Here is a 25,999-nt window from a genome sequence, read left to right on the forward strand (position 1 = left end):
GTTGTGCAGAAATCTTGACATGCCAAGTGGTTTTAGAGTTCAAAAATTAATTGAATTTTATCTGGATAGATGTGGGATTGCATGTTCTTCCATTATAGACAGACCCACATCATACATTTAAAGCACGTTCAATACACATTTAAAGCACATTATCCCCCCCCCAAGAATTCTGGGAATTGTAGTTTATTAAGGGTGCTGAGAATTATGGCTCTGCGAGGGGGAAACTACAATTCCAATGATGCTTTGGAGAGTCACCTGCTTTAAATACGCATTTGATATGCTTTAAATGGAAGGTGTGGATCTGCTCAAAAAGTATTGAAAGTTAATAATTATCTTAACAGTAAAATGAAAGCCCAGCATTAGGTCAGATCCCTTCCTATATAAATGCTGGTTTAGTAATCACTGTGTTATGTTTTAGTACGGATTCCATTTTTTGTCAAGTGAGCTGTTTTGCTTGAGTGACTGAAATTTCCCTTCATTTTTAAGATACCTAAAGAAATACTGTTTTTGAAAATTAAATGTATGAATAAAATTAGGTGCAAGTAACGTGATCATGCTATGAAACAGGGATAGAAACCATGCGGACCGCCAAATGTTGTTGGATTTCAGTTTTCATCCTCCCCAGACAGCATAGCCAGTGGTCAGAGATGATGGCAGTTGTTCCGCAACATCTGGAGGGTCACAAGGTCCCCACCCCTGCTGTAAAGGGACAGTGTCCTCCACCTGCTACTGTTCTTCTCCCTCCCACCCCACTGAGAAGGCATGGGGCGGGGTGTCTGCTAGCTCTGATGGGTGATGCTACTGGAAAGTGACTACTAGCAGAGGCGTACCTGACTTTGAAATTTCAGTTGCTGGGAATCACGAGTGTGCAGAGCATCAGAGCATTGGTCCTGCTATGTATAGCATTTCCTGGGAAGGTGCAGTAAAAGAAAGGTGTGCCTGCACCATGTGCAACCCTGGATCCCAGCTGCTGCCCTTCATTTTTATGGATGTGATATGTTTTTTAAAAAAGAGATGGAAATAGTAGTAGTAATAATAATAATGAAAAACAAACAACTGTAGAGGATACAGAGGTCACAGTTTATTCCTGCCATAAAACTGCTGGAAAGAATTTTCAGTTATCCTTCTGTGCGCTCTCTTTCTCTCTCTCTCCCTCTAACCCCCCCCCCCCAAATATTGCAGGCAGGACTGCAAATCTAGTTAATCTTGCTGACAGTGCCAAATTTATTCCTATTTATTCCTTATAGGAAGTGTCCATCATGCTTTCTATCTGTATAGCTCTAAAGTGGTAAGGGAAATACAAATACTGCTCTTTTAATGCAACTTGCATTGCTTGCCTGAACAGTATGTCTTCCTTTATGATGTATAATGCATTACTAGTGGTGTGGGGAATAAAGATGGGGAAGGCGTTTCTGTCCTTCTCAGCTTGCCCAGTTTGTAGTTTTGTGCAGATAGGTATCATCTTTTTTCTTGATCTCTTCTATTCCTTTCCCATATTTATTTTGTCTTTCGTAGCACACATTACCTACTTTGTATGAACATTCTACATGTGTTCTTATTAACACCAAGCATGTTGCTCATCTCATTCTACATCTGCCTTGTATGTTGTCTGGGGAGTGTTTTTAATATGACTGATTTTAGAATGTTCCTTGATTATCTTTGTATAGTTGAGGGATTCTAATAATAGCATATTAACAAAGTTACAAGGTGCACCTTGTTCCTTGTACAGAAAAGGAGAGATTCCTTCAACCTTTTCCAAACTTTTTGTACATTCCATGTTGATGTGATAGTACTTGAATAAAGTATTGATTCAAATTAATCCTTGCAGTGCATAGTTAAATGCTAATATCTCATTGCACCTGATAAAGTAGCATTTTGTCTACCAAAGGTAATGAATTTGGTATTTTTTATGTGTTTGTTCATATATGTGTTTGTGAGTCAGTATTAATTGATATAAATTAAAATTGGTTTGCCAAGGTTGCTTACAGAGATTTTTCCCCCAAGATGGTTGGACTTGACAGCCACTTGGAATCATGGCATAACCTGGTATTTCTGTTGTAATTATATGGTTGTTCTCAGCTCCCTGTATGGTATTACCATACAAATGCCCCCATGTACTGCTTAAAAAGTTAAATCCTAGGCACGAACAGCTGCACATGAAGGGCTGGCTGACATATGCAGCAATTTCAAGCTGCCCCCATGAAGCAAATAGTTGAATCAGTCCATAAGCAAATATTTTAATTCAGCTGACTGCTATTGTTGTGTTGTCATTGGGAAGGGTTGGGGGTGCAGGGCACTGGGCTAGAACTAAGAACTCTGGTTTCCTTCCTGGCTCAATATGACCACCTGTCACTACATAATCCTACATTTATATTTTCATTCCTGAAAACCAGCAGACATGTACTTGCCTTCATTTCTGATAGACAAAAGGAAGCAGGGTGGGGAAATTCAAAGTGTACTCGATACAAACAAACATGGTAGTCTCTCTTGCAGGGTGCTGTGTACTGTCAGCTCCTGAAAAACCTCTGTCACCTCATAGGTTTTCTTTAGCCTGTCCCTCTGTATGATTTTAGTTCTAAAAGAAGCTCCTGTGAAATCCTTGAGGCCACTTCCCCCTCAAATGTTAGGGGTATTACGCTGAAGTGAAATTGGATGCTGGACAGTTCATGTGAGGGTTTAAATGGACAATATCATGGTGGTTAAATGTGCACTAAGATGCAATAAAATTCAGTAGGATATTATTTCTGGATTAGGAATTGTTACTAACATACATCTGAAATACAATGTCTAAATTCTCTGTGTGCTTAATATATTTTAAAGTAAATCTTTTTTACTGGACTCTTTAAGAGTCGTTTAAATCATCATAAAGCAATATTGCAATACAAACTGATTATGAATTAATTAAAAATATGAACCTATTGAAGCACCACTTTTGTAACCTCTGTAGGAATGGAAACACTTTAACACAGTGATTCCACTTCCATTGTGTGCAGTTGGTCCAGAAGAATGCTGTAGTTAATGGTATAGAGAAATGCAGAGGGCTATGTATGGGGTAATCATGAGCTGTAGGATAATCAAGAGGGTCTTACTTTCCTCCACCACCTTTTGATGAAGACCATCAACCAGAAGGGAGAGGAGATCAAGGAAGTTCTAATCCTGAACTCCACCTGGAAGCCAGATCAAAATCAAGTTGATTTGTTTCATCCAGGAGCTCTTGGAACCGTACAACCACTGTCAGATGCACCACTTTCACTAGGAAAGGGAGGTTTTGTGTAGGTTTGTAATCCCAAAAATTCATTGATCTGCCATTCCCAATTCGCAGTTGCTCAAACCATGTGGCAATTGTGGCAAACTAAGTGGCAATTTTCACTTTCATTGTGTTTCTCCCCTCCATTTGGCAATGTCTCAAGAAAGAAATACACAAACAGAAATAAATAAAAGCATCTGTGTTGGCTTCAGTTTCACTAAATCTGGTTTGGTGGGGGAAAGACTCAAGTGGGCAGATGGCTGAACTTGTTTATAAATGCAATGACATTTTTTGAATGTTTAGCATCGAGTGTTTCTTTGTGTGGAAATGTTGCACTTGAAGTTGTTGGAATGATCATCATGACATCACTTAATTCTTTTGTTTAGAAGCCCAGGATATACATCCATTTTGTTGATTCACTCCCAATTCCCAGTTTAGTGCTGTACCATATAAAGTCCCATTGATTTCAGAAGAGATTTGGACAACTGCGGCATTTTAAGTGCCTCACTCTTTGTTATTTTCTTTGTTAATTAAATTTCTACACCATCCTTCATCCGTGGATCACAGGGCAGTTTACAATATGGCAACACAAAAGTCCTCCTGAGGGGATTACAAAGGAAATATTTGTGTGGGCCCCTCCAGTCTTTTAAAATGAAAATGTCCTGTTTTTATAATGGCTGTTCGTTTTAATAATTAATTTTCTTTTGAATTGTACTTTCTCAGTCTCCCCTGCCCATGGAGCCCGTCCAGCGTCCTGGAGCTACTTCCCCCCTTGTACGTTTCCATTTATTTCATTTTTCTCTATCTCATTGCCTTTAGTATTATTCAGCTGAATCGTTATCTGTTTGGGAGATGTGCAGAGACATCAGAGTGGGATTTATTGCTTTTATTTTTTCACAGAATGCCTTTAAAATTTTGAAGTGTAAAATAAATGTGGGTTGGAGTGTGAAGTACAGGAATAGTAACAACAATCACTCTTCTTTTTTTCCAAATTCTCAGAATAAATCTCAGATTGTTAGGGTACTCAGCTGTAATCTCATTTGGAGTCCATGCAATCAGTATCTGTGAAATTATATCCCAGAATCGGAGACACAGGATCTCAAAAGGGTTTGCTTTGAAAAATTGCTATATATATTTTAATTAGACTCCATCACTGAACTATGTAATAGTTTAATGCCAGGTTTTTCAAACAGCTCTTTTTGGACTACAACTCCCATCATCCCTAGCTAGCAGGACCAGTGGTCAGGGATGATGAGAAACAGCTGGAGACTCAAATTTTGGAAACCCTAGTTTAGTGTATTCTGCAATAAGAATTTTGTTTTTGTTTCACAATCTTCATAATGGAGAGTGAAAGCATCTGTCTCATCTTATTTCCCTGTAGTAGTGTTTGATTACAGTGGAGAAGTAGTGATGGTTGAAAATTGCACAAGCATATTTCAAGGCCTTTTTCACAGTGTAACTACTGCCACCATGAAGGAATTGATTTCATCATAATACATTTTTGTTAAATGCTTTAGAAAAACAGTCTTACAATATTTAGAATATTAATTACTTTCATCAGAGACTGTAGCAATAGTGGAAGACCATACAGTAATCTTGTCCTAGACTGTTGTTGAAGCCCACCCTTTTGCCTGTGCAATTTGATATTAAACCACATGGGCAAAAAGACTGGGCTTTTCAAACACAGCCAATCTTTTGCAAGGGTAAAAATCACAAAGAGGAAGTATTGCAGGAGACACATTGGCAATGTGCTCATTTTTTCAGCAGAACTATAGAGTAGGAGAGCCCTTCTTCTGCCACTATTGGTAATTCTAACAGAGCTGCACTGCAACAGGGTGGATCTGTGTTGTGGTATTGAGGTTAAAGTGTGTGTATACATGCACACTCCCTTTCAGTGGCTGGCCTCCTCAGTGATAGGGGATAATATGAACTAGCTCTTCATCAAACTGAACATGTCAGTATGGACTTTTTTTGAAATCTCTTAGTTGTGGTGAAAGAGCAGAAGACATGGGCTATTTCTCTATGCCATGTAGCTCAATTGCATAATGGGGGGAGCTTTTAATCAGGTGTGAGGGACCTTTAATCCTCCAGATGTTGTTCAACTATAATGCCCACCATATCTGGTAATTGACCATGGCTGCAGGGGCTGATGGGAGTTTTAGTTCAGCAATTTCTGAGGGGCAACGGGTTCCCCACACCTGGCCTCAACCTTCAGCCTATATTACTTCCTTCCTTGGTGTCAATAGAGAACAACACTGCTGCCTATCAGTTATTCAGTCAAATGTGAAAAATAATTTTTGTAAGTTACTTTGTTAAAAGGAAGTGTCCAGGAGGTAAATTATAGTACTTCTGCACAACAGTTTAAACATTGTGGTTTTCCTTATTTTTGGCAACCATAGATTCTAGATCTGTGACTAGGATCACAATTGTTGGATTAGTGTGTGGTTGCCACACTTTGACTCCATAGCATAGGGCATGCACAAATATATTTGTGTGCCAAAGTGGATATACTCCACCACAACTCTGGTTGGGTGCATTGGTTAGGGTTGTAGCTGTACTTTTAAAACATGTATTCAAGTTTGGTCCCCCATATTATTCTTAGTGAAATTTTGCCAGAAGCTCCATGGAAATCATGAATGCCCTGGCAGGCCTTACATGATTACCCACCATGTCATGCAGAGCACTCATTCTCTGTAACATATTCTTAGATCCTTTTGGCCATGGGAATTGATGCATCTGCATTCATCTGTTGTGTGTGCACTTCTTACATCTAAGCAATAAAAAGGCCATGAACATTTCACCTGTAAAGCAAAGTCCTGGCAGATGTTGATCAGAGTCAGATTGATGACTTGGTGGCATTTACTGTAGTTATAGGTGGATAGTAAGTTCTGACCAAGGGTCACATTTCTGTTTTACATGCATATATGTAGAAACAATTCAAACCAATTTTATTATGGAGCTTAAAATAAGCAGCAGATTTGAAGCTATTCTATGCTATTACTATCTTGCAAATCAAGTTGCTATTGACCAGCATGTTAAAATTTATTTTTTTGTCCTTTCTTGCCTCACCCTACCCCCCAAACCACATGCAGATTTGGAGATGGATAGTGTAAAGCCAGGTTCAGCATGTGTTTCAGAGCCTCTGAACTATTCCCAGCTGAGCTCAGGTAGAGCATGTCACAGTCAACTGTAGACTCTTAAGTGTACTAACCCTGAGTCTAACATTGTGTGTTCTAGCAATAATACCTAATAATCGATATAGATTTGGTGTTAGAAGATAGACTATAGTTCTAGTTATGTCTGAACACTTGTTATCTTAAAGTTGGGGAAAGAACCTGACATGCAGGTGATGGTATAATGTTTCTCTTGGCAGGTGCCATGGAAATCAGTCAGTTCACTAGTCATTTTCCGCGCACCCCACCCCCACCTGAATGGATTCATAGGCTCTATGAATCCTGCAAATTTGGGTGTCTCTCTGTGTTTGTGAACCTTGAATTATACTTAGCTGCTGTTTCCTTGAGGTGTGGTTAGAAATGCGTGTGTGTGTGTGTGTGTGTGTGTAAAATGTGGTGTATAACATTTTTAAGATATACATACAGACAAATACAAATGTGTCTGAACACATACCAAAGCAGATATGTTGCCTGCCACTGGAAACTTTGTCTCAGGATTGAGGAGAAGACAGAGGGAGGGGAAAGAAGAGAGAAGAAATATTGTTGAAACTCTGTAGTTTAGCAGCAGCTCAAATGACCATATTATGTACACAGCTGCAAAGCTATAAGTAGAAACTGCTGTTGCTATAGTTGTCTTGACTACATTGCAAGAATCTCCAAAGAAGAAGATGTATTGGAATAAAATTATGCAAAACACAGTTATGTGACTAATCTTTGCTATATTAAAATAGCTTTTTAGAGCCATTCATTTAGACACTTTTTAGTGCAGCTCATACTGTTTGTTTATAATTTGGGAAGATATAGGGTAGCTGTAGGAATACGAAGCCTTGTATTTATTTTGATATATTCTGCTTGTAAGATAACAGCCATTAATCTGAGTCCTATTTAAGGGCTGAAGTGAAATTAGAAGTTACCTTCTAACAGCCAGAATCAATTTCTCTGATTTGACATTAAAGATGTCCTTCTTGGGATCTATTCAGCCCCTTCTCTCCACTTTGCTTTGGAACAAAGCAACATACCAGGCTATTGTGCGGGAACCCCACAGTGGTATGCAACAACTTCCCTCAGTACAAGCTGCTCACCCCAAAGAGCAGAAGTAAGCTCTGGCCACATGATGCTCTGTGGAAAGGAGTGGGAGATGTTGGCCTAAAACAGCATAGAGTAAGAAAGATGAAGCATTTAACTCAGCCTTCCCTAAGCAAGTGCCCTCCAGATGTTTTGGATTACAACCCCCATCAGCTCCATGTGGTGGCTGGGGCTGATGGGAGTTGTAGTCTAAAAGATCTGAACACTAGGTTGCAGAGGGTGATTTTAACTCATCACAACTAACAGTAAAGTTCCTTTTTTTTAACCAGGACAACCTTTTACCCAAGTAAGTAAAACAGACAGTTGGTGGCTGAGAGAGTAAATGAGGGCGATTCTACTTTATTACTATTTTTATTAATAAATCACTTCTTGATTTGTAAAGTGCTTTACAATTTGGTTACAATTTTGGTCTGGTTCATTGTTGAAAGCTCTGGCAAGGTCAATAGATGGAGAACTGAAGTTGAGAGAGGGTGATTTAGTCAATACAGACACCCTTGGTGAGCATGGATCTGGACCTGGTTTTAAAATAATGCTGAGCTATACTGAGGTCCAGCGCCGAGGGCCTTCTGGCTGTTCCCTCATTGTGAGGTTACAGGGAACCAGGCAGAGGGCCTTCTTGGTAGTGGCGCCCACCCTGTGGAACGCCCTCCCACCAGATGTCAAGGAAATAAACAACTACCTGACTTTTAGAAAACATCTGAAGGCAGCCCTGTTTAGGGAAGTTTTTAATGTTTGATGTATTTATCACGTTTTTAATATTCTATTGGGAGCTGTCCAGAGTGGCTGGGGAAACCCAGCCAGGTGGGTGGGGCATAACTAATAATTTATTTATTTATTATTATTACTACTACTACTACTATTACTATTATTATTCTAACTCTGTTACCTTACAGACACTTTTGAGCATTATCCTGTGTGTTTAGTCATTACACCACAATGTATGTGATCTGTAAAATCTAAGCTGATTATTTTTAAACAAAGCAAAAATATACTTAACAGAACAACTTTTTACACACAATTTCTATTTACTGGTAGACATATTTCTTTAGGTAATTAAATTGTCACACCTTGCAGGCGTTCATTTAGGCCTGTTTTCCCCTGCATTGCTTGAAGTACTGATATCATCCTCTTCTTTTTCACATTTGCTCATTAATTACTTTAACAGCAGTGCTTTGAAGACATAGTCTAAGGTATTTAGCAAGTAACAGACGCTAGGCTTCATTACCTTCATTATTGGCACAACCAAGAGAGTCTGTGTATTTAACAGGATTTCTGCCCTTGGTGCTGAACTCTGGAGCCAGTGTTGAACTTCAGGATGTTAACTGTGCTGTCACAACAATATTCCTGAAAAGGAGAGCCAGAGTGGTGATAGAGAACTGCACATAGACAAAACTGGGCAAAACTGTGTTGACGTCCCTGTTCAGTCCCAGCGCTTCTTGACTAATTGTGAGTGAGCCACTGCCTTTCAGCGTAACTTCTCACACAGGGATGCTGTGAGAGGCTCATCATAAGAAAAACCATGGCTTGTAAATTGTCCCAGAAAACTAAGTTGTAATGAAACATTGTAAATATTTAAGTTTCAAAACCGTAATTCTTCTGAGCCCCTTCAATCTCAGATCTATTTAAGGCATGGAGGGAGTGAGAAGGAAGGCTTTCAATGTTTGAATTAATTACACAAATGGTCAACATGTTTCCAAGCTATCAACATAAAATGGTGCCAAATCAAATTAAGTACAGTACACAGTCAATTTGTATTCACCATACATTCATATAAATGAACATGACAGCAACAAATGAGGTTCTAAATGCAAAAACCTACAGTCCCATAATGGAGAGAGAGAGAGTGAGAGAGTATAATGGTGGACCAAGGCTGGATTAAAATGAGGCACACTGAAATAATATGTTTCTCAGGTGCACAGAAGACCACCATTCTGCAAATAATGTGCACAAATAATCACTGTCTATAGCAATATATTTTTCACATTTACAGATCTGAACTTTTTCCTCATTTGATGGGTGGGTGTTTGTTTTATCCAGAATGATAATTGGTGTTCTTGAAATCTGTTATTTTCCCATGTAATCTCATTTATTAAAATTGTATAATGAAAGAGCAATCTTAAATGGGGTGGTGGTAGAAGTAAAATAGTAGTTTGAAACCAATTGGGCAAGGGGATTAATTACACAAATTTCAAGCTGGTGCTGAAGGAACAAAATGGCTTTGGATTCTGAGGATCCAAGGTTGGCTCTGCCCTGCCTACACACACACACACACACACACACACTCCAATCACGACTCCTTTCAGGGTTCCTGCTGAACCAGAGTTGAAAATTGGCTAACAGGGAAAGCTTTAGTAGTATGTCCTTCAGTCATTCAATGCTACAAGTGTCGTATGCTTCCCTTTAAACAAAACACTGAGAAATAGAATTACATGTCTGGAAGTGGTTGGAGAATGGATGGTGGCTAACAGATTGAGGTTGAATACTGACAAGACAGAAATACTGTTTTGGGGGAACAGGGGGCGGGTGGGTATGGAGGACTTTCTGGTCCTGAATGGGGAACTGTGCCTCTGAAGGATCAGGTGCGCAGCCTGGGAGTCATTTTGGACTCACAGCTGTCCATGGAGGCACAGGTCAATTCTGTGTCCTGGACAGCTGTCTACCAGTTACATCTGGTACGCAGGCTGAGACCCTACCTGCCCGCAGACTGTCTCGCCAGAGTGGTGCATGCTTTGGTTATCTCCCACTTGGACTACTGCAATGCGCTCTCCGTGGGGCTACCTTTGAACCCAGGAACTACAACTAATTCAGAATGCGGCAGCTAGACTGGTGACTGGGAGTGGCTGCCGAGACCACTTAACACTGGTCCTGAAAGACCTACATTGGCTCCCAGTACATTTCCGGGCACAATTCAGTGTTGGTGCTGACCTTTAAAGCCCTAAATGGCCTTGGCCCAGTAAACCTGAAGGAGTGTCTCCACCCCCATCGTTCTGCCTGGACACTGAGGTCCAGTGCCAGGGGCCTTCTAGCGGTTCCCTCACTGCGAGAAACGCCATTACAGGGAACCAGGCAGAGGGCCTTCTTGGTAGTGGCGCCCACCCTGTGGAATGCCTTACCACCAGATGTCAAAGAAATAAATATCTGACTTTTAGAAGACACCTGAAGGCAGCCCTGTTTAGGGAAGCTTTTAATATTTGATGAATTATTGTATTTTAATATTTTTCTGGAAGCCGCCTAGAATGGCTGGGGAAACCCAGGAAGATGCATGGGGTATAAATAATAAATTACTATTATTACATGTAGCCTTTAGTTTGACTTTGAGTTTCACAGCTGAGGAGGGATTTGAACCCAGGTCTCACTGTCTCAGCCTTTGCCAACCTGATGTGCTGATTGGACTTGTACTCCAAAACATCTATAGTGCACCAGGTTGTCAAAGACTGTTATATCTAGTACACAAGACATTTTCATTAACTTTGAAGAATTGAATTTGCATAGTGGTTGCATACATGGTAGGCTGCAGACTTGCAAGTGGCATGCTACCTAACTTTAAGAAATGCCTACATAGGCTGAGGCGAAAACAGCATTGCCTATGACTGGGTTATTTATATACAGTAAATGGTAATTAGAAGCTGATATAATTAGAGAGTTTAAGCAAAACAGATTGTTCTTGTCAAATAAATCCATATTTTTAATTCCACACAATAGTAGATATATTTCACACTTAATGAAACGAAGTTCATATTCTTCTTTAATAACATCACTTTTAACCATCTGCAAATGTTTGCATAGCTTAACAGTTGCTGTTCTGTGCATGTGTCTGTTTTAGCAAGAGTTACCGGTAACTGCCAAGCAGTATTGATGCTTACAGTGAACATGTCCAAACAGCTGGACGGCTATTTCATGGGACTCCAGGAAATTCCAGATGTCCTTTGTCTTGTGCAGAAAGGCTGTGCTAAGGTTGTTTAAATCTATTTGGAATTGATCTAGTTATATATACTAGATCTATTTATTGGCACCCCAAAACAAGTTAACACTACTTCAATCTATTAACCTTGATCAATTTTCCAAGTAGCTTAAACAGAGTCGTATTAAGTTATGAAAATCATTTGTGGATTTACTGCTCAGGATGTGTGTGTGTGTGTGTGAGAGAGAGAGAGAATATATGTCACATCTGTGCCAGTTATACTGAAACGAGGGGGGGGGGGTCCAGAATCCTGAGAAACTTGCATTTGAAAGTAGCAAAGCAATTCCGTCTGTTTTGCTGCACTCCCTCCCCCACAAAGCTATATGGACAAAAATTATTTCACTCCAACTCCCTAGTGTGGTCGATGCATTTGAGCTGCCATATGTGGTTGAGTCATCCTCTTTAATTGTCTCCTCCCCCTTCCTGTTGATTCATTTGGTTTATTGCTGGACTAGGAATGTTGTCCAGTTCACAGGTTATTACTCCACACTGAGCTTTCCAAGGAAGGAAAAGATGTGTAACAGTACAAGAGATCCTCAGCTTCTCCGGGTCTGAAAGTCACCTGAGCAGAGGAATGGCTCTGTGGGGTGGAGCTAGACTTGTGTAGCTTGTTTCACAAGGGTGAGATCTTTGGGAGGAGCTTCCTCCTTGATTGCAGGCAGAGCCGGAGAGAGTCACAGGGAGGTGCTGAGCTCACCTCTAGATGCATTGGTAGCCAGGAGGGGCAGCCAGAGACTCTGAACTGAGCTGAAGAAGAATATCGCTCCTTGTGAGTGTTTTCAGTGAAGAAATTCCTCCATACCGACTGACCTTTCAGTCTGCCTGCTATAATCCTTTGAGGCTGGAATGCTGTGCTGAGCTGATTAGAGAATTCCACTGCACAGCGATAGTCTAGCCTTGCCAGGTAGTGGGGCTGATCTTTTCATTCCTGGCCTGCAACAGTGGAGGAAAAAGGTAAGGCTGTACCTCTGGTTTGCCTTATTTCTTCTGTTTTCATGAATGTGGGGGTACATCTGTACATTTTCTTCATTCATTTAGTGTCTTTATTCAACATGGATGTAGTGAAATGTTTGAGGCATTTGTCTTAACACCGGCACAAATTTGAAGTACCCCTCTCCTCTGATAAACAGTTACAGGATACTTGGGGAGAGGTTATTTCCTAATTTGCTCCAGGGGTACAATCAAGTGTGCCAACCTGATCTGGTCAGCCAATCTTCAGGAACTACGGAAGAATGAAGTAGTTTGTTTTATGGGCAGCAGCTGTTTCAACATACTGATCCAAATCTCTCTCTCTCTCTCTCTCTCCCCCCCCCCCCCGTTACATGGGTGGGTGGGAGTAAAAACCTGTTACTCAAGACTAGTGAATGACGCTTTGTCGTGTGGGACCATAAATGTTGTATCTAGACAAACTAGTTTTCTTGTTGTTTGACAAGCAGTTGGGGTTGTTGGATCTGTGCCCTGGAGCTGTTTGCCTGACTCTGAGGCTTTCTCAGTGACTCGATAAAACCTTTTTAAGAAGTTCTTTTTCCTGACCTGTATTAATTATAGAGATTGTGATAATTGTTCTCCTTTCAAAAATGTCTGGCCTTGGGTCTGTGTTAAGCATGTGCTCTTACTAATTCCATAGCAGTAAAACAAAGCTTTCTTAGAGTAGACATGAGCTCATAGCAAACCACTAGAGAAGCAATGAATACCGGAAACTGCTTTAGCAGGCATACAAAATGTGTTTAAAGGCTTAGGGTGAAAACCCACAAAAAGGGAAACTTTACCACTTCATTCTCCCACGCTTTCCTTGATTTGTCTCCATTATGGGGAATTCAGAAATCTCCAATCAGGGGCTTCCTTTCTCCAGTTGAGTGAGCATCTTTTATCAGTTACTGCCTAAACACAGGGGAAAGCTTGAATATCAAAACACTATGTTCCAGATCAGTAGCATTTCCCTGTCAAATGTAGATTGAAAGGAGATCAATCATCATTGAATGGAAGCATTCCTATAGCCACTTAGTCCAAGGGCTTATATTTCAGCTGATTCAGCAATGAACCCTTCTATACATCACATCCTCTTCTTAGGTAGCTAGAGGGCAAAACCTATCATGAAGCTTTGACATAATTCTGTATTTTGGCCCCACCTGTTGGCCCCACCCATGACTGTGGGGCCAACAGGTGGGGAAAAGCCATCTTTTTCACCCTGCTGCACTGTCTACAGGCTAGCAAGCCGGTTCACCTCCAAGGCTCTTCCAGCCTCTACTGTTTGAGGGCAAAACTAATCTCTTTGGTCAGCTGGTGCTTTTTAAACCAGTTTATTTGTAATTGTGTCTGGGTCTGATGAAAGTGCCCACAGTTGAGTAGAACCTTAAATGTAAATTTGCCAGGCCATAATAAGACCCCTGCCAGGCCTAATTTGGCCTGAGCTCTGGAGGGTCCCCATGCCTGTTTTAGGGAACCATGAAACTGGTTTGGTTGTCGAAAGTCATAGTTTAGACAAAACTATGCATGAAAACTGAAGTGAGCATTTCCAATCTCATGGCCATGTGGGGATGGGAAGAAGTAGCACATGAACCCCAAGGTTCATGACTGTAGCACTAAATCATAGTTTAGCACAGTCTTCCCCAGCTTGCTGCCCTCGAGATGTTCAGTTCCAACCCACATGGCCACTGGAGGAGTCTAGGTTGCAGAAGGCACGGTTTAGCATTACCTCTGAAATGGTCCTGCAGGGCGGTGTTGCTCTCTATGTCCTTTTTCCATTGTTGTTCCAGATATCCTTTTGCCCCTGCCCTTGCTTTCTGCTTTTGGGAGCCAAGTAAATTACGTGAAGAAAACCTATGTGAAAATGCAGTACATTTTGTCCCATTGGTGGAAAATTCATTTCTTAGGCACAGACCTGCTTATGTCTCCATACAAGCAGGAACAGACTGTTTTATAATATTGAGGTTGCCATGGAAATATGCCACACACATGACCATGTTTTTGTTTAGCATGCTGATCAAATTTAATTAACGGCAGAGGAACCGGTACACCTTCAGTCTCCAATTGCAATTTTTCAAGACCAAACCCCACTCCCAAGCCATTTTGTAGGAAGCCCTGTGCAGAACAGATCCCCGCTGGCAGATCTTTCCTGCCCAGTTTGTGCAGACTTTGGATTCTAACATTTTTCATGGGGATTCTTCTGTGGTGTTGGAATTGGTTGTAGGGTGCACAGTAATAATAAAGATGATACAGTATAGGGAAGTGCTGCTCATCACAATAATGAACTTCTGGAATTCAGTTTCACAAGGTTTGGTAATGGCTTTAAACCGAGGAAAGGTTTTAGATGAAGATTTGATAGCTTCAGGGAGGTAGCTATTATTTCAAACAAGTAAATGCAAGCTCCAGGTTCAGTGTCGGTATACCTATAAATGTTGACTGCTGAGGATAAAGAGTCGGGGAGGGCTGTTTCCTACATAACATGGTTTGTTTGCTCCTTCTAAACCAGGGTGGTCTAACCTCTCAGACCAAATGGGCTGCAAAAGTACTTCAACACAGAACCCGCAGGCCACACGCTGAATTAAATTTCTGTAGCATAAATTATAGTAATATTAACTATATTGCAAAGCACAGTTAAAAGATTTAATATATTTAGTTAAGGAATTGAGGTAGCTCAGTTGGTTAGAGCACAATACTAATAATGTCAAGGTTGCAGGTTCGAGCCCTGATATCCCAGCTGCATATTCCTGCACTGCAGAGGGTTGGACTAGATGATCCTCAGGGTCCTTTCCAACTTTCTAGTTTTATTTATTGTAGTTTTATTTTTTGTTTTATTGTTTATTTATTTATTAATTATTGAACAATATTTAGACACAAACACATGCATGCATTTTTGTTAATAACACAGACATTTGATTCCCTGTCAGGATAAAAAAGCAGGATATAGAGGAAGAATAATAATTTTAGAACTATGTACATCACCTTGGGCTCCTTGGAGGAAACAGTGTGATATAAATGCAATTAATAAATTTCAAATAAAACATATAATTAAAACATAGGGAGAGCACACACACATTCCAAAGACACTTGGGGGGGGGCACTTGAGTTTAGCTGCAATGCACACTGGGAGTTGTAGTTCTAGCTCCCTGATGAGATTCCTGTGGGGCTGCCGATAGCCGCCAAGGCAAATGTCTTTCATTCCCCTTGCACTGTGACCGCTGACATGCAGCAGTTTCCAGCTGCACATCAAACATACATGGGATTCACCTCTGTCGCCGCAGCCACCACCATGGTGCCCAACACCGACAAGAAAGGAAAAACTAATGATAAGCACCAAAGCCTCACCATGACCTTGAATTCAAGTCATCATGCTCTTGTTGAGAGTTAGCGCCCCCCCCCCGCTCCTCAGACCGTAGCCAATCGCAGCTTGCCTCTGCCTATATGGGGGCTGTCCTCTCTTTGCACCCATGGGCTGTCAGCCTGGCACCAACCAAGTGAGAGACAAGGTTTCCTCCACAGCACTGCCCCCACACAGCCAGTGTTACGCTTTTCACTTGGATTCGTAGAAGGAGCATAGAGATAAAATGGAAGAGAATAGCTGTTGTCACTATCTCTCATCCGTTTTTACCTCACAGGCTGGACATGAGGATAAAGAAAACTGCCCATACCTTCAGCTCTGTGGAAGATGGGATATAAATGTACTAAAGTATAGTCTTAATTTAAATTCAAAATGTTTCATGCAGCTGTGCTTAGTGAATTGGTTTATATTGCTCTCAAAGATGATTCTACACTTGATTTGGATTTGGATTTAATTCATTGAATTAACTAATTAGTTTATTTAATAAAAAAATGAAGCTGTTTCGCTTTGACAGATGTTTTCTTCCCTCTGCTTATGGCTGATTGTAGAAATGACCTCAAGAGAGGGTTTTTGTAAAACATTTAAGAGAGAAGTAGAGCCTCCTCTTAAAGACACTTGCCCTTTTACTGTATTACCTCCTGGCACACTTTGCCTGCCAATCAATATATTGATAGGCTCTCTGTTTTAGCTCAGTACTCATTTGTAATGGAAATTACTTCATTGTTGATGCAAGGCTCCAAACAGCTTTTTTCTGAGCAACTGAGCATTGAGTGGCATGCTTGCTAGGGCATGTTTCATTAAATACTGATGCAATCTTCCTGGGATATCTCAGTCAGTAGAGCATAAGACTCTTAATCTCAGCCTTGTGGGTTTGAGCCCCACGTTCCTGGATTGCAGGGGGTTGGACTAGATGACCCTCATGGTCTCTTCCAATTCTACAAGTCTATGATTCTATTCCCAATCTATCTGAAGAAGTGTGCATGCACACGAAAGCTCATACCAAGAACAAACTTAGTTGGTCTCTAAGGTGCTACTGGAAGGATTTTTTGATTTTATATTTTGTTTTGTCTATTCCCAAAGTACGATTGACAGTAGAACGACACTGCTTTACTGATAGATGAAGCATTCAGCTCTTCTTAATCAGATACTAGAGATCCGGTGCAGATGGAATGTTAGATTATCAAGCTACAAAATAACACAGTGAGAAGGCTTAATTAAACTTGATTATAACATGTAGCAGAAAACTGCTACTAGGATAAGAGAGACTAGGACTTGATTACTCCACCGCATCTGCAGTGGGATGGAAATAGAACTCTAGTGAGTATTAGGAAATACCTGTTATGTACTTAAATTCAGTTTACAATCATGCTCCCTGAAACACCTTTCTGTATAACTCTTCGGTACTTTTGTTTGAATCTCTTGCATCATCTCAAAATCTGCCCCTTTTTAAATGCTGTTATATATTAATAGTATCTTGCTTTGAAGTGATAATGTTTTTATATAAAAAAATATTGAAAATAGAAATCTCATGTATTTGACACCGTGGCCTTCTTTGCACAACACAGCAATAGCTTCCCAAGACGGCAGATGTCATCTTGCTCCACCCCGGTCTTTTTTGCTCCTGCACCACACTGCACTAATCCAAGGTTTGGCCTAGCATCATATCTGAACCTGGGCTTATGGTTAAGTTCTTGAGCTGTAGCCAAGAACAAATCTTTTAACAGGGTGATATTACAAGCAGTAATATTCATACAAATCAGTATGAACTTGGGCCTATACCTGCTTTGTTCCCTCTAGCTTAAACTATGTATGGCAGTATTATGCCTTTAACTCAACAGCAGTTAAGTTGCTGTACCCATTGGGCCACAAGAGAATTGGATGTAGCTCACAATTTCTTCTTGCTGCTGCTTCTATAAAAAAGGACTGTGTAACTGGAGAGAAGGCTGATCAGAGCTTCCAAGCTCCTATCAGAACTCCTGGATGTTAGCTGCTTGGACCAAAAATGCTTAAAGGGCCCAATATTGTTTATATTTGTTGTTACGTTGTGTATTTTGTGCTTTTATATTGTAAACCGCTCTGTGATCCTCAGATAAAGGGCAGCATAAATAAAATAAAATAAAATAAGTAATAACTCCTGAGTCTACTGTATTAATATGCGACTGCATAATTATATTTTTTTATTAAACAGGCATATTAAGATGGGTCAAAGGACGCAGGTGGCGCTGTGGTCTAAACCACTGAGCCGAGGGCTTGCCGATCAGAAGGTCGGCGGTTCGAATCCCCGCGACGGGGTGAGCTACCGTTGTTCGGTCCCAACTCCTGCCCACCTAGCATTTCAAAAGCATGCCCCAAAGTGCAAGTAGATAAATAGGTACCACTCCGGCGGGAAGGTAAATGGTATTTCCATGCGCTGCTCTGGTTTGCCAGAAGTGGCTTAGTCATACTGGCCACATGACCCGGAAGCTGTCTGTGGACAAACGCAGGCTCCCTTGGCCTATAGAGCGAGATGAGCGTGCAACCCCAGATTCGTCCGCGACTGGACCTAACGGTCAGGGGTACCTTTACTTTTACCTTTAAGATGTGTGAAAGAAAACTCTATTGTGAAATAAGTTGTCATGTAAACAAACAATTCTCCTCCGTGCTCCATTTATTTATTTAGTTTCCTGCCACTTGCCCAGAGCTGCAATCATGTAAGTAAATCATGAGTAAGCTGCAGGTCTACTGTATGTCAATACTTATATGTTAGTCATGACTGAAACTGCACATTCCTATCAGTACAAAGCTGGACATCTGACAGAGGGAAAAGATTTAAAATGCATTACATGGCTAATCCTGTTCTTCTGTCAGGTGATGACCTCAGTGTTGACAGACATATGTACCGGTAGCTTCAGTCATGAGTGACACATGCTGTGTAGAATTATAAGGACACAGCTTCTGTGTATGGTGTAAATTCTCTGGCTCAAGAACAAAATGCGTTTCATGGTGAGAGAATTCACTCCATGCTTAGGAACAGGTACATTACAACATGCTCATTCTCTGTGCTGGGCTCACAGTTCAGCACCCTGAATTCACTGCTGTATATGTGTTTAAACTTCTAGTCCTTAGCCCTGGAGCCAGACCTGAGTTGGTGGAATTTGCAGTGGCCATGGGATGGGACATCAGTTCCTTGCATTGCTGGTTAAGCCTCAACTAGCAGAAGCAAATAACTTGGGGGAGGGGGTGGATATTGTTTTGTTTTTGTTTTAACTATTTGTTTTATCCTTTTATCCTTTATTTTTATCTTGTGAATCGCCCTGAGTTCTCTGGATGAAGGGTTGTATATTAATAATAATAATAATAATAATAATAATAATAATAATAATAATAATAATAATAAGTTAAATTGCTTAATTAGAATAACTTATAGTAGGTATAAAATTCAAATTTTTTTAGTACAAAATGTTAACATACCCACAGCCTTGGTTAACAGTTGACCAGTTCATGTTTAGTTATTTATGGCCCTCTTTCCCTTTAAATCAGTCTCTAGATTTTCACCCACCCGCCACCCACTTAAAGCAAAGGCTAGAACAAAGTAATACTTTGAATCCTCTTCTTGTTTCTCCTGTGACTTTGCTCCTAAACAGACTAGCTGCTTAAATCCATGCAGTTGCACATGTTCTAGTTTTTGACCTTAGCATAACATTTTCCTCACAGCAGGGGGGTAAAATCACCCGTTAACAGGAAAAGCAACCAATATGCTGGCCGTGAGCTGGAAATGTGGGTCATTCTGCTTGTGGAAAGATTTTCTTTCCTAGGCTACTAATCCTGTGTTAGCAATCCGACTGCCATCAGGAGTCCAAACCAGGGACAGACATGTTTTAAATGCCCTTTTAATCAACAATGGTATGGTGTAGGTGACTTTATTCATCTGTGAACTCTTGTGAAATTGTTACTAGATCCTAAAAGTGGATTGAAAAGGCATGCTTGCCCCCATGTGCTTCATGGAGCTTTTAGTTCCTGTATGTTTTTGAAAGATGTGTGAATACATTTTCACAGGAACTTAACCCCCAATAATGCCAAAAGGGGAGACATTTTCTACCACTACTCTGGCACAATAGCCACCCTGTCCTGCGTCCTGAATGGAGGGGTGGGAGGAAAATGTGGCTCTAAAAATCAGAGAAGAGCAACAGTGGCAGCCACACACCCAGCACCTGTGGCAGCACACCAGTGCCCACCCACCCTAGTCGGCGTGGTAAAAATGACATAGCATGAAGTTGTGGAAATTACATGGCCAGAAATGGGAGGCCCCAGTCCACCCATGCTAACAGGAAGGCATCATCACATCCCACACAAAACCTGCCAGTTACAACGATTTCACAACTTCTTCCACAGCGTAAGATACTGTGGCATAGACAGGAAGAGACCCCTCTAGGCTGTGCACCCATGCTATGCACACAGACACCAGCTGTTAGATACGGAGCTTGACAGGAGTGGTAACCCCACAGAGGAACATTTGCGGGGTGTTTTGGTCACTGCTACTGGCCATAGGGTGGGCCTCCCTTGTGGTGTGCACACAATTATGCAGAGCAAAAGGGAGGGAGAGAGAATCAGTTGTCAGAAGTAGGAACTCGCCTTCCCTGGATGTAGGAGCAGAGTGGGTGTGAGGAAGGGAGAGAGAAGAATGGTTGCTGCTACTTGAGTGCTCTGTCAATGGTTGGGGCTCAACCTCCCCGCACCATCCTGGAGTGGGGAAGAAATTGCAGTGACCAATGAGATGTTTAGACCTTCCTGCGTAGGACTGTGGTGGAACTCTTATGCCCCTTTGCCCTGCTGTGATTCAGTAAGGGAGAAGCACCCATGCATGTTTGACCTGAAGTGGCAGAGGTTGAAATGGAGTTTCTGCCCTTGATCGGCAGAGAACTTATCTGCATGTGGGGAAAACTGCTCACAGCTGATGGCGGAGAAGGTTTAAGTACAGTTGAGGCAAGACACAGATTTCACATGCAGCTGGTTGGCGGACGAAATATGGGAGACACTTTGTAGCCGGATTTCCTCCTCCCTTCACTGACCTGCATAGAGTACTCTGCTGTTGCCTCCCTATTGTAGGAATGTTGTAGGATCTGTGGTTGTCAGGTCATCTTTACAACATGTCATCTTCATGACCTCATTGCAACATCACCATGTTAGTTGAGTGGTCAGAGGTGTCTGGAGACCTGAGACAGGCTACCTGTGAGGGTTCTAGGAAGAGCAGGGTCAGCAAAATGCTATTTCCATGTGTGTTTAGCTGGCAGGCTGTTTTGTGCACTGGTTCCTTCCTCAGAAACCTCTTGTATGTTCTTAGTACATGACGTGAGGCCAGAGTGATTCAGCCTGATACCATGTACCCTTTTGTCTGAGATATAGTTCCCTTGTTGTGGAGTTATATCCAAGTGTTGGTGTGCTGTGGTTGGCTGCAGACTAATGCCAAATCCAGTTCTTGGACATGGCAACATGGGGGGGGGGGGTTGGGGCAAGAGATGGGAGGCAGTGCCTTTTGTTCCTTTTTAATTTTTCTATTAAATTGAAAGGGAGAATTTTCCTTAAACAAGCTTTGTGTTCCAGAGTTCCACCGTTTTCCTTACACAAGCTTTGTGTTCCATACAGTTCCACTGTGTTTGGGACCTGAGGGTACATAGGACTTCAGCTTAAGTCTACTCCTCCATTGTCCTGTCCAATCTCATTTTGGATGCTACTCCAGCAGAGTCATGGTGGTGCATGACACCAGCATACCATGTTCTGCCAGTGTTGTGGGGCTTCTCAGGGGTAGCCAACATGGTTCCCTCCAGATACTGTTGGAGTCAGCATAGCCAGGGATGATCGGAGACAGAGCTCAACAATATCTGGAGGGCATTGCATTGACTATGCCTACTGCAGTCCCTCAGCCAGTGTATCTTGAGTACTAGATTGCACCCTTAGTGTATTTGCTATTATATAGAAGCCTATATCTACTGTGTTTTAGGACATACTACCTATAGAGGCTATTATGAGTTAGGATATTACTTTTCAGATCGAAATATAAAATTAGTCTGGGTCTGATAGCAGAATACTTAAGTAGGTTTGGAAGCATGTATTAAATACTGGTTTTCTGATCCTAATAGGTTCAGGAGTTGGTTACAGTTGATTGCAGGTAAAAATGTATGGATGGAATTTGTTTTGCTTTTCTGTGTTATGTGCATGTGCACCCACCAATTTAGGATTACATTTCAGTCATTAGATGAACTGGATTCTGGTCCACAACAGCACATGCCACAATAAATTTGTTTAGCCACACAACTCTAGTTGTTTTGGCATAGTATTTGGTATCTTCCCTTTCAATTTAAGTATATCAGGGTGGGGAAAACTTAAGCTTCAGCCCACCACCATTAGTAGAGTCACTTTCTCCCAGTTGGCAACCTAGGAGTACCAGGCAATCATCCTCTGCTCCCCTTGAAAAGAGATTAGGAGACACAGCAGCCAAATCTGAAAAGCACAAGTACCAAGACATTTAACTGGAACTGAATATTTGTGAGTTGGGGGAGGGGGGGGAGAGATGCTTTCAAGCTTTTCTGAAGTGATGGTGGGAGTATCTCGCTGTTTCTTTCCTTTTAATCTTTGTCAGGGTCATAAAATACCTAGGCAAAAGGTAATGTTTGTAGTCAGCCAGCTAGCACAAAAATGTTGCCGATTAGCACCTTGACTGCAGCCAAGGTCTGATGTACTTGGGACCCAGTGTGATGTGTTGCTGTAAATCCCTGCTGTAAAACATAATAACAACAACAAAAATTGACCAAAAAAAGCTGCAGTGTGTGTTTTGAACTCGGGTAAGTTTCGGAGTGATACTCTCATTGTAATAACCTTCAGCATATTTTTCTTTTCATCTGTTCTGTATTAAATTATTGTTTCATAGTATTGTCATAGTGCATATATGTTGAAATGCTGTATTATAGTGGCCTGTCATATAAGTATCATTGCTTTAAATTGTCGGCACCCAACAGTTTTGGATCCCCAGTTAGTTGCCTAATATTGGAGAGTCCTGGCAGGTATACATTATCTTGCCACTTGAAATAAAGAAACCATGACTATTTCCTCACAAGAGTATTTTACCCTGCTGTGCTTTGATTGTCACCAACCTTACCTTTCCTCTCCTCTCCTCTCCTCTCCTCTCCTCTCCTCTCCTCTTTCTGTTAACGAGATGGTAGACTTGCCCCTTTCTTAAGGCCTGATAGCCAATACTAATGCTTTATAGCTTCCTGAGCCTGAAAAGGCTGGGGATAAAGGAATTCCTTTGCAACTGGCTTCATGTTGTGGCTTTTATTTGAAGAGAATGTCTCTAGAGAATTGCTTGCAAAGCAATTTAGTAAGAGTGAGCAGGCATCTTTTGTAAGACACTGCTTAGCTTTTCCTTTTTAGCTCAAAGAAGAAGTTAAAATGGAACAGCTTTGCCCTGTTCACCGATTGAAATTAATGCTAAGTTTATTCACCTTTCGGCATAGGTACATTTCCTTCTCATCAAGGGGTAATTGCTACGTGTATGAATCTCAATTGCATTGTCTCTAAGTCAATGGAACTTGGAAAACACAACTAAGAACTTGTACTCCCTTTTACATTAAAGGTCAAGAAGAGCATCTCAGCCTTTACAGTGGGAAAGACTTGGGAGTTTTATGCTTCTTTCTTTGTTTTTGACACTTGCTGTTTGTCTGGCCATATGAAAGCTCATACCAAGAACTAACTCAGTTGGTCTTTAAGGTGCTACTGGAAGAATTTTTTTATATAGTATTTGAACCTTTCATTACAAAAAGCCAAACGAGTCTAGCAATAAACTTAATAAAACAAATACAATAAAATTGGAGACTCTACCTGGTCCAAGATGACCAAACTTTCAGAACTGAATATGCCTCTCTGTCACTTGGAAGTCTAAATGGAGCGCTTGTGAAAGGCTAGATGGCAACTTGTCAGGGATTCCTACATTCCTGGGGGTTGGACTAGATGACACTTGGGGTCCCTTCCAACTATGAAATTCTGTGATTGAATCATTCTGTAACAGTACAAGAAGCTGAGAGCAAGTATGCCTCTTAAAGAAAATTCTTATCCATAGGTTATAACAGAACCCTAGGAGGCTTTATCGTTTTGTGTTTTTATTCATTTCCCCCTTTTAGTTTGCCTTTTGTTATGCTAATTTGGGGCCCAGGGCTAGATGTTGTGCTCCTACCTCCAGTCTCAGGTTTAGAGTTCTTACTCAGCTGATGTAACATTTGAAAACATGTATAAAACATGTGTAAAGGCAGACCAACACTTGGCAGTGACTAGACTGGCTAGAGAGCTATGCTATGGCAGGGCACAGGGTAAAGGAGTGAGTTTCCTTCCTCTCTGAAATGCTTGTTCCCTTTTCTCACCTGTCAGGGTCCCACCACTGATCTATTCATAAGCAATTGACATGAAAGGATTAGCCCTGCAAGCATGGTGTGAAATGAAACTATAAGGAAACATATGGGCTGCATTACCCATTTTAATGGAGATTTCCTTCCTTTCCTCTTCTCCCCATTAGACTGAAAGCTACGAAATGCCAAGCATAAGCAGACTGCTGAGATGGGGAAAGCATAACAATTAAAACTATTGTCCTACTGTATCTTAACTCTGTCTTCCATTACAGATTTTGATTTCCCTGAATCACTTATATAAGGGAAGAGGGAGAATGCTGTTGCAGAAACTGATCAGATATGTGCATGGTAGTAATAGGGGTTGATTTTGAATAGAATGAATTGTGGTTCAGTGAAATAATGTATTATACATCTTCCTGCCTGTATTATACATCTGCCCACAAAAATGAGATTTTCCCTTCAATTTTACAGTGTCAAAAAAACACGGCAAGCTTATTACTTTCCTGCGCACATTCATGAAGTCTCGGCCAACAAAACAGAAACTGAAGCAACGTGGGATCTTAAAAGAGAGGGTATTTGGCTGCGACCTTGGAGAACATCTTCTCAACTCTGGTCATGATGGTAAGTAAGAAGAATGTTATGCTTTGGCTCAAGAGTGTCCTATAATGCAAATTCTAAAAGAACAATTTGGATCTGACCAGCATTACTTTTCTTTGATTCATTACAATGCTCCACCTTTAGCACCTACCTCTTCATTCTTCTTAAGAAAGTGCAGTCGAAGATTTCCATGCATTTAAAACATAATATTTGTCCTGCCTTAGCACCCAGCACTTCTGTAATATCACTGTTTGATGTGTTGCATAGAGTACCAGTATATGAGAGTGAATTTATTATTTTGACATCAGTCAGAGATTATTTACAGAAGCAGGTTGTCCTCATGGTGATGGTTTAAGAAAGAATCAGGCCAATCATTTTCCCCAGGAGTTAAGGGCATCTGAACGATAGCCAAGGATATAATGTCACCTCCCTGATGCATTGTTATTGCTGTTTTAATTTTTCAAGAAAAAATATTTGGCATAAATAATAATCTGGGCAACTGAATGACATCACACATCAAAGTCCATCTTGTTATATCCTCCAATTTAGGAGATGATGGCAAGGGGGCAAAAATCTGAGTTTGCTGTAGCTGTACTTTGACATTTGAATGGATAAGAAGACTAGAGCCACAGACAGCTAGAATTAAAGGCTCAACAGGGACCAAAAGGTTATCTGATCCAAACTGCTGTACTGTGGCAGAATCCTTCCTTCCCGGAGCAGAGTTTGGGAAGAAGCATGTGCAGTTCTTCACTCAGCAACTTGTCTTGGGATAACTGTTGATTATCCCAGGTGGGTAAACACATAATTCATTACACCTCTCTTATAAATCCAGGAGCATATTGAAGTACTATAGTCTGTAATGAAAACTGATAGATGTCAGTTCTGCCTGAGACTGGACAATCTGTTAATAATCCACATTTGGTCTGTTAACAGTCCAAGCATTTTCAAAACATTCATTTGAGTGTTTACTGCTCTAGTTATACTGACTTCAGCCTGCAGAGAAAGGTTCAGGAGAAGAAGCATTGTGCATTGCTGCTTCTTGGGTGTTTTCTGTAGTGGTAGTGTCTTGATGGTGCTTCTGTTCTTCATGGTTTCTTCCTTTCGAAAGCTAAGCACTTCGGTGTAAAATCACCCAGTTAAAGATTACATCATCCATTGAAACATGTGCTTTGCTTCAGTCGTGAGTATTAATCATATTTTTGTCAATACTTATACAATTAGCATGTTACATTGCTGCTT

General features: G+C 41.0%; 1 protein-coding gene across 7 annotated transcripts in view; it reads left to right on the plus strand.

Moving 5' to 3' along the window:
* Positions 1-25,999, plus strand: part of ARHGAP32 (Rho GTPase activating protein 32) — a 143,827-nt gene that overhangs the window by 86,161 nt on the left and 31,667 nt on the right. For 3 of the 7 annotated variants that reach the window (XM_033171638.1, XM_033171635.1, XM_033171636.1), the window contains 3 exons: positions 3,971-4,021; positions 6,340-6,414; positions 24,635-24,784. In XM_033171638.1, coding sequence (XP_033027529.1) covers positions 3,971-4,021; positions 6,340-6,414; positions 24,635-24,784 — 276 coding nt within the window. Of the gene's footprint in view, positions 1-3,970; positions 4,022-6,339; positions 6,415-12,215; positions 12,422-24,634; positions 24,785-25,999 lie in introns of those variants that run through there. The other 4 variants (XM_033171639.1, XM_033171640.1, XM_033171637.1 and 1 more) reach the window with 3 other exon arrangements.

Source organism: Lacerta agilis, chromosome 15 (assembly GCF_009819535.1).
Source record: "Lacerta agilis isolate rLacAgi1 chromosome 15, rLacAgi1.pri, whole genome shotgun sequence".
NCBI classification, from domain to species: domain Eukaryota; kingdom Metazoa; phylum Chordata; class Lepidosauria; order Squamata; family Lacertidae; genus Lacerta; species Lacerta agilis.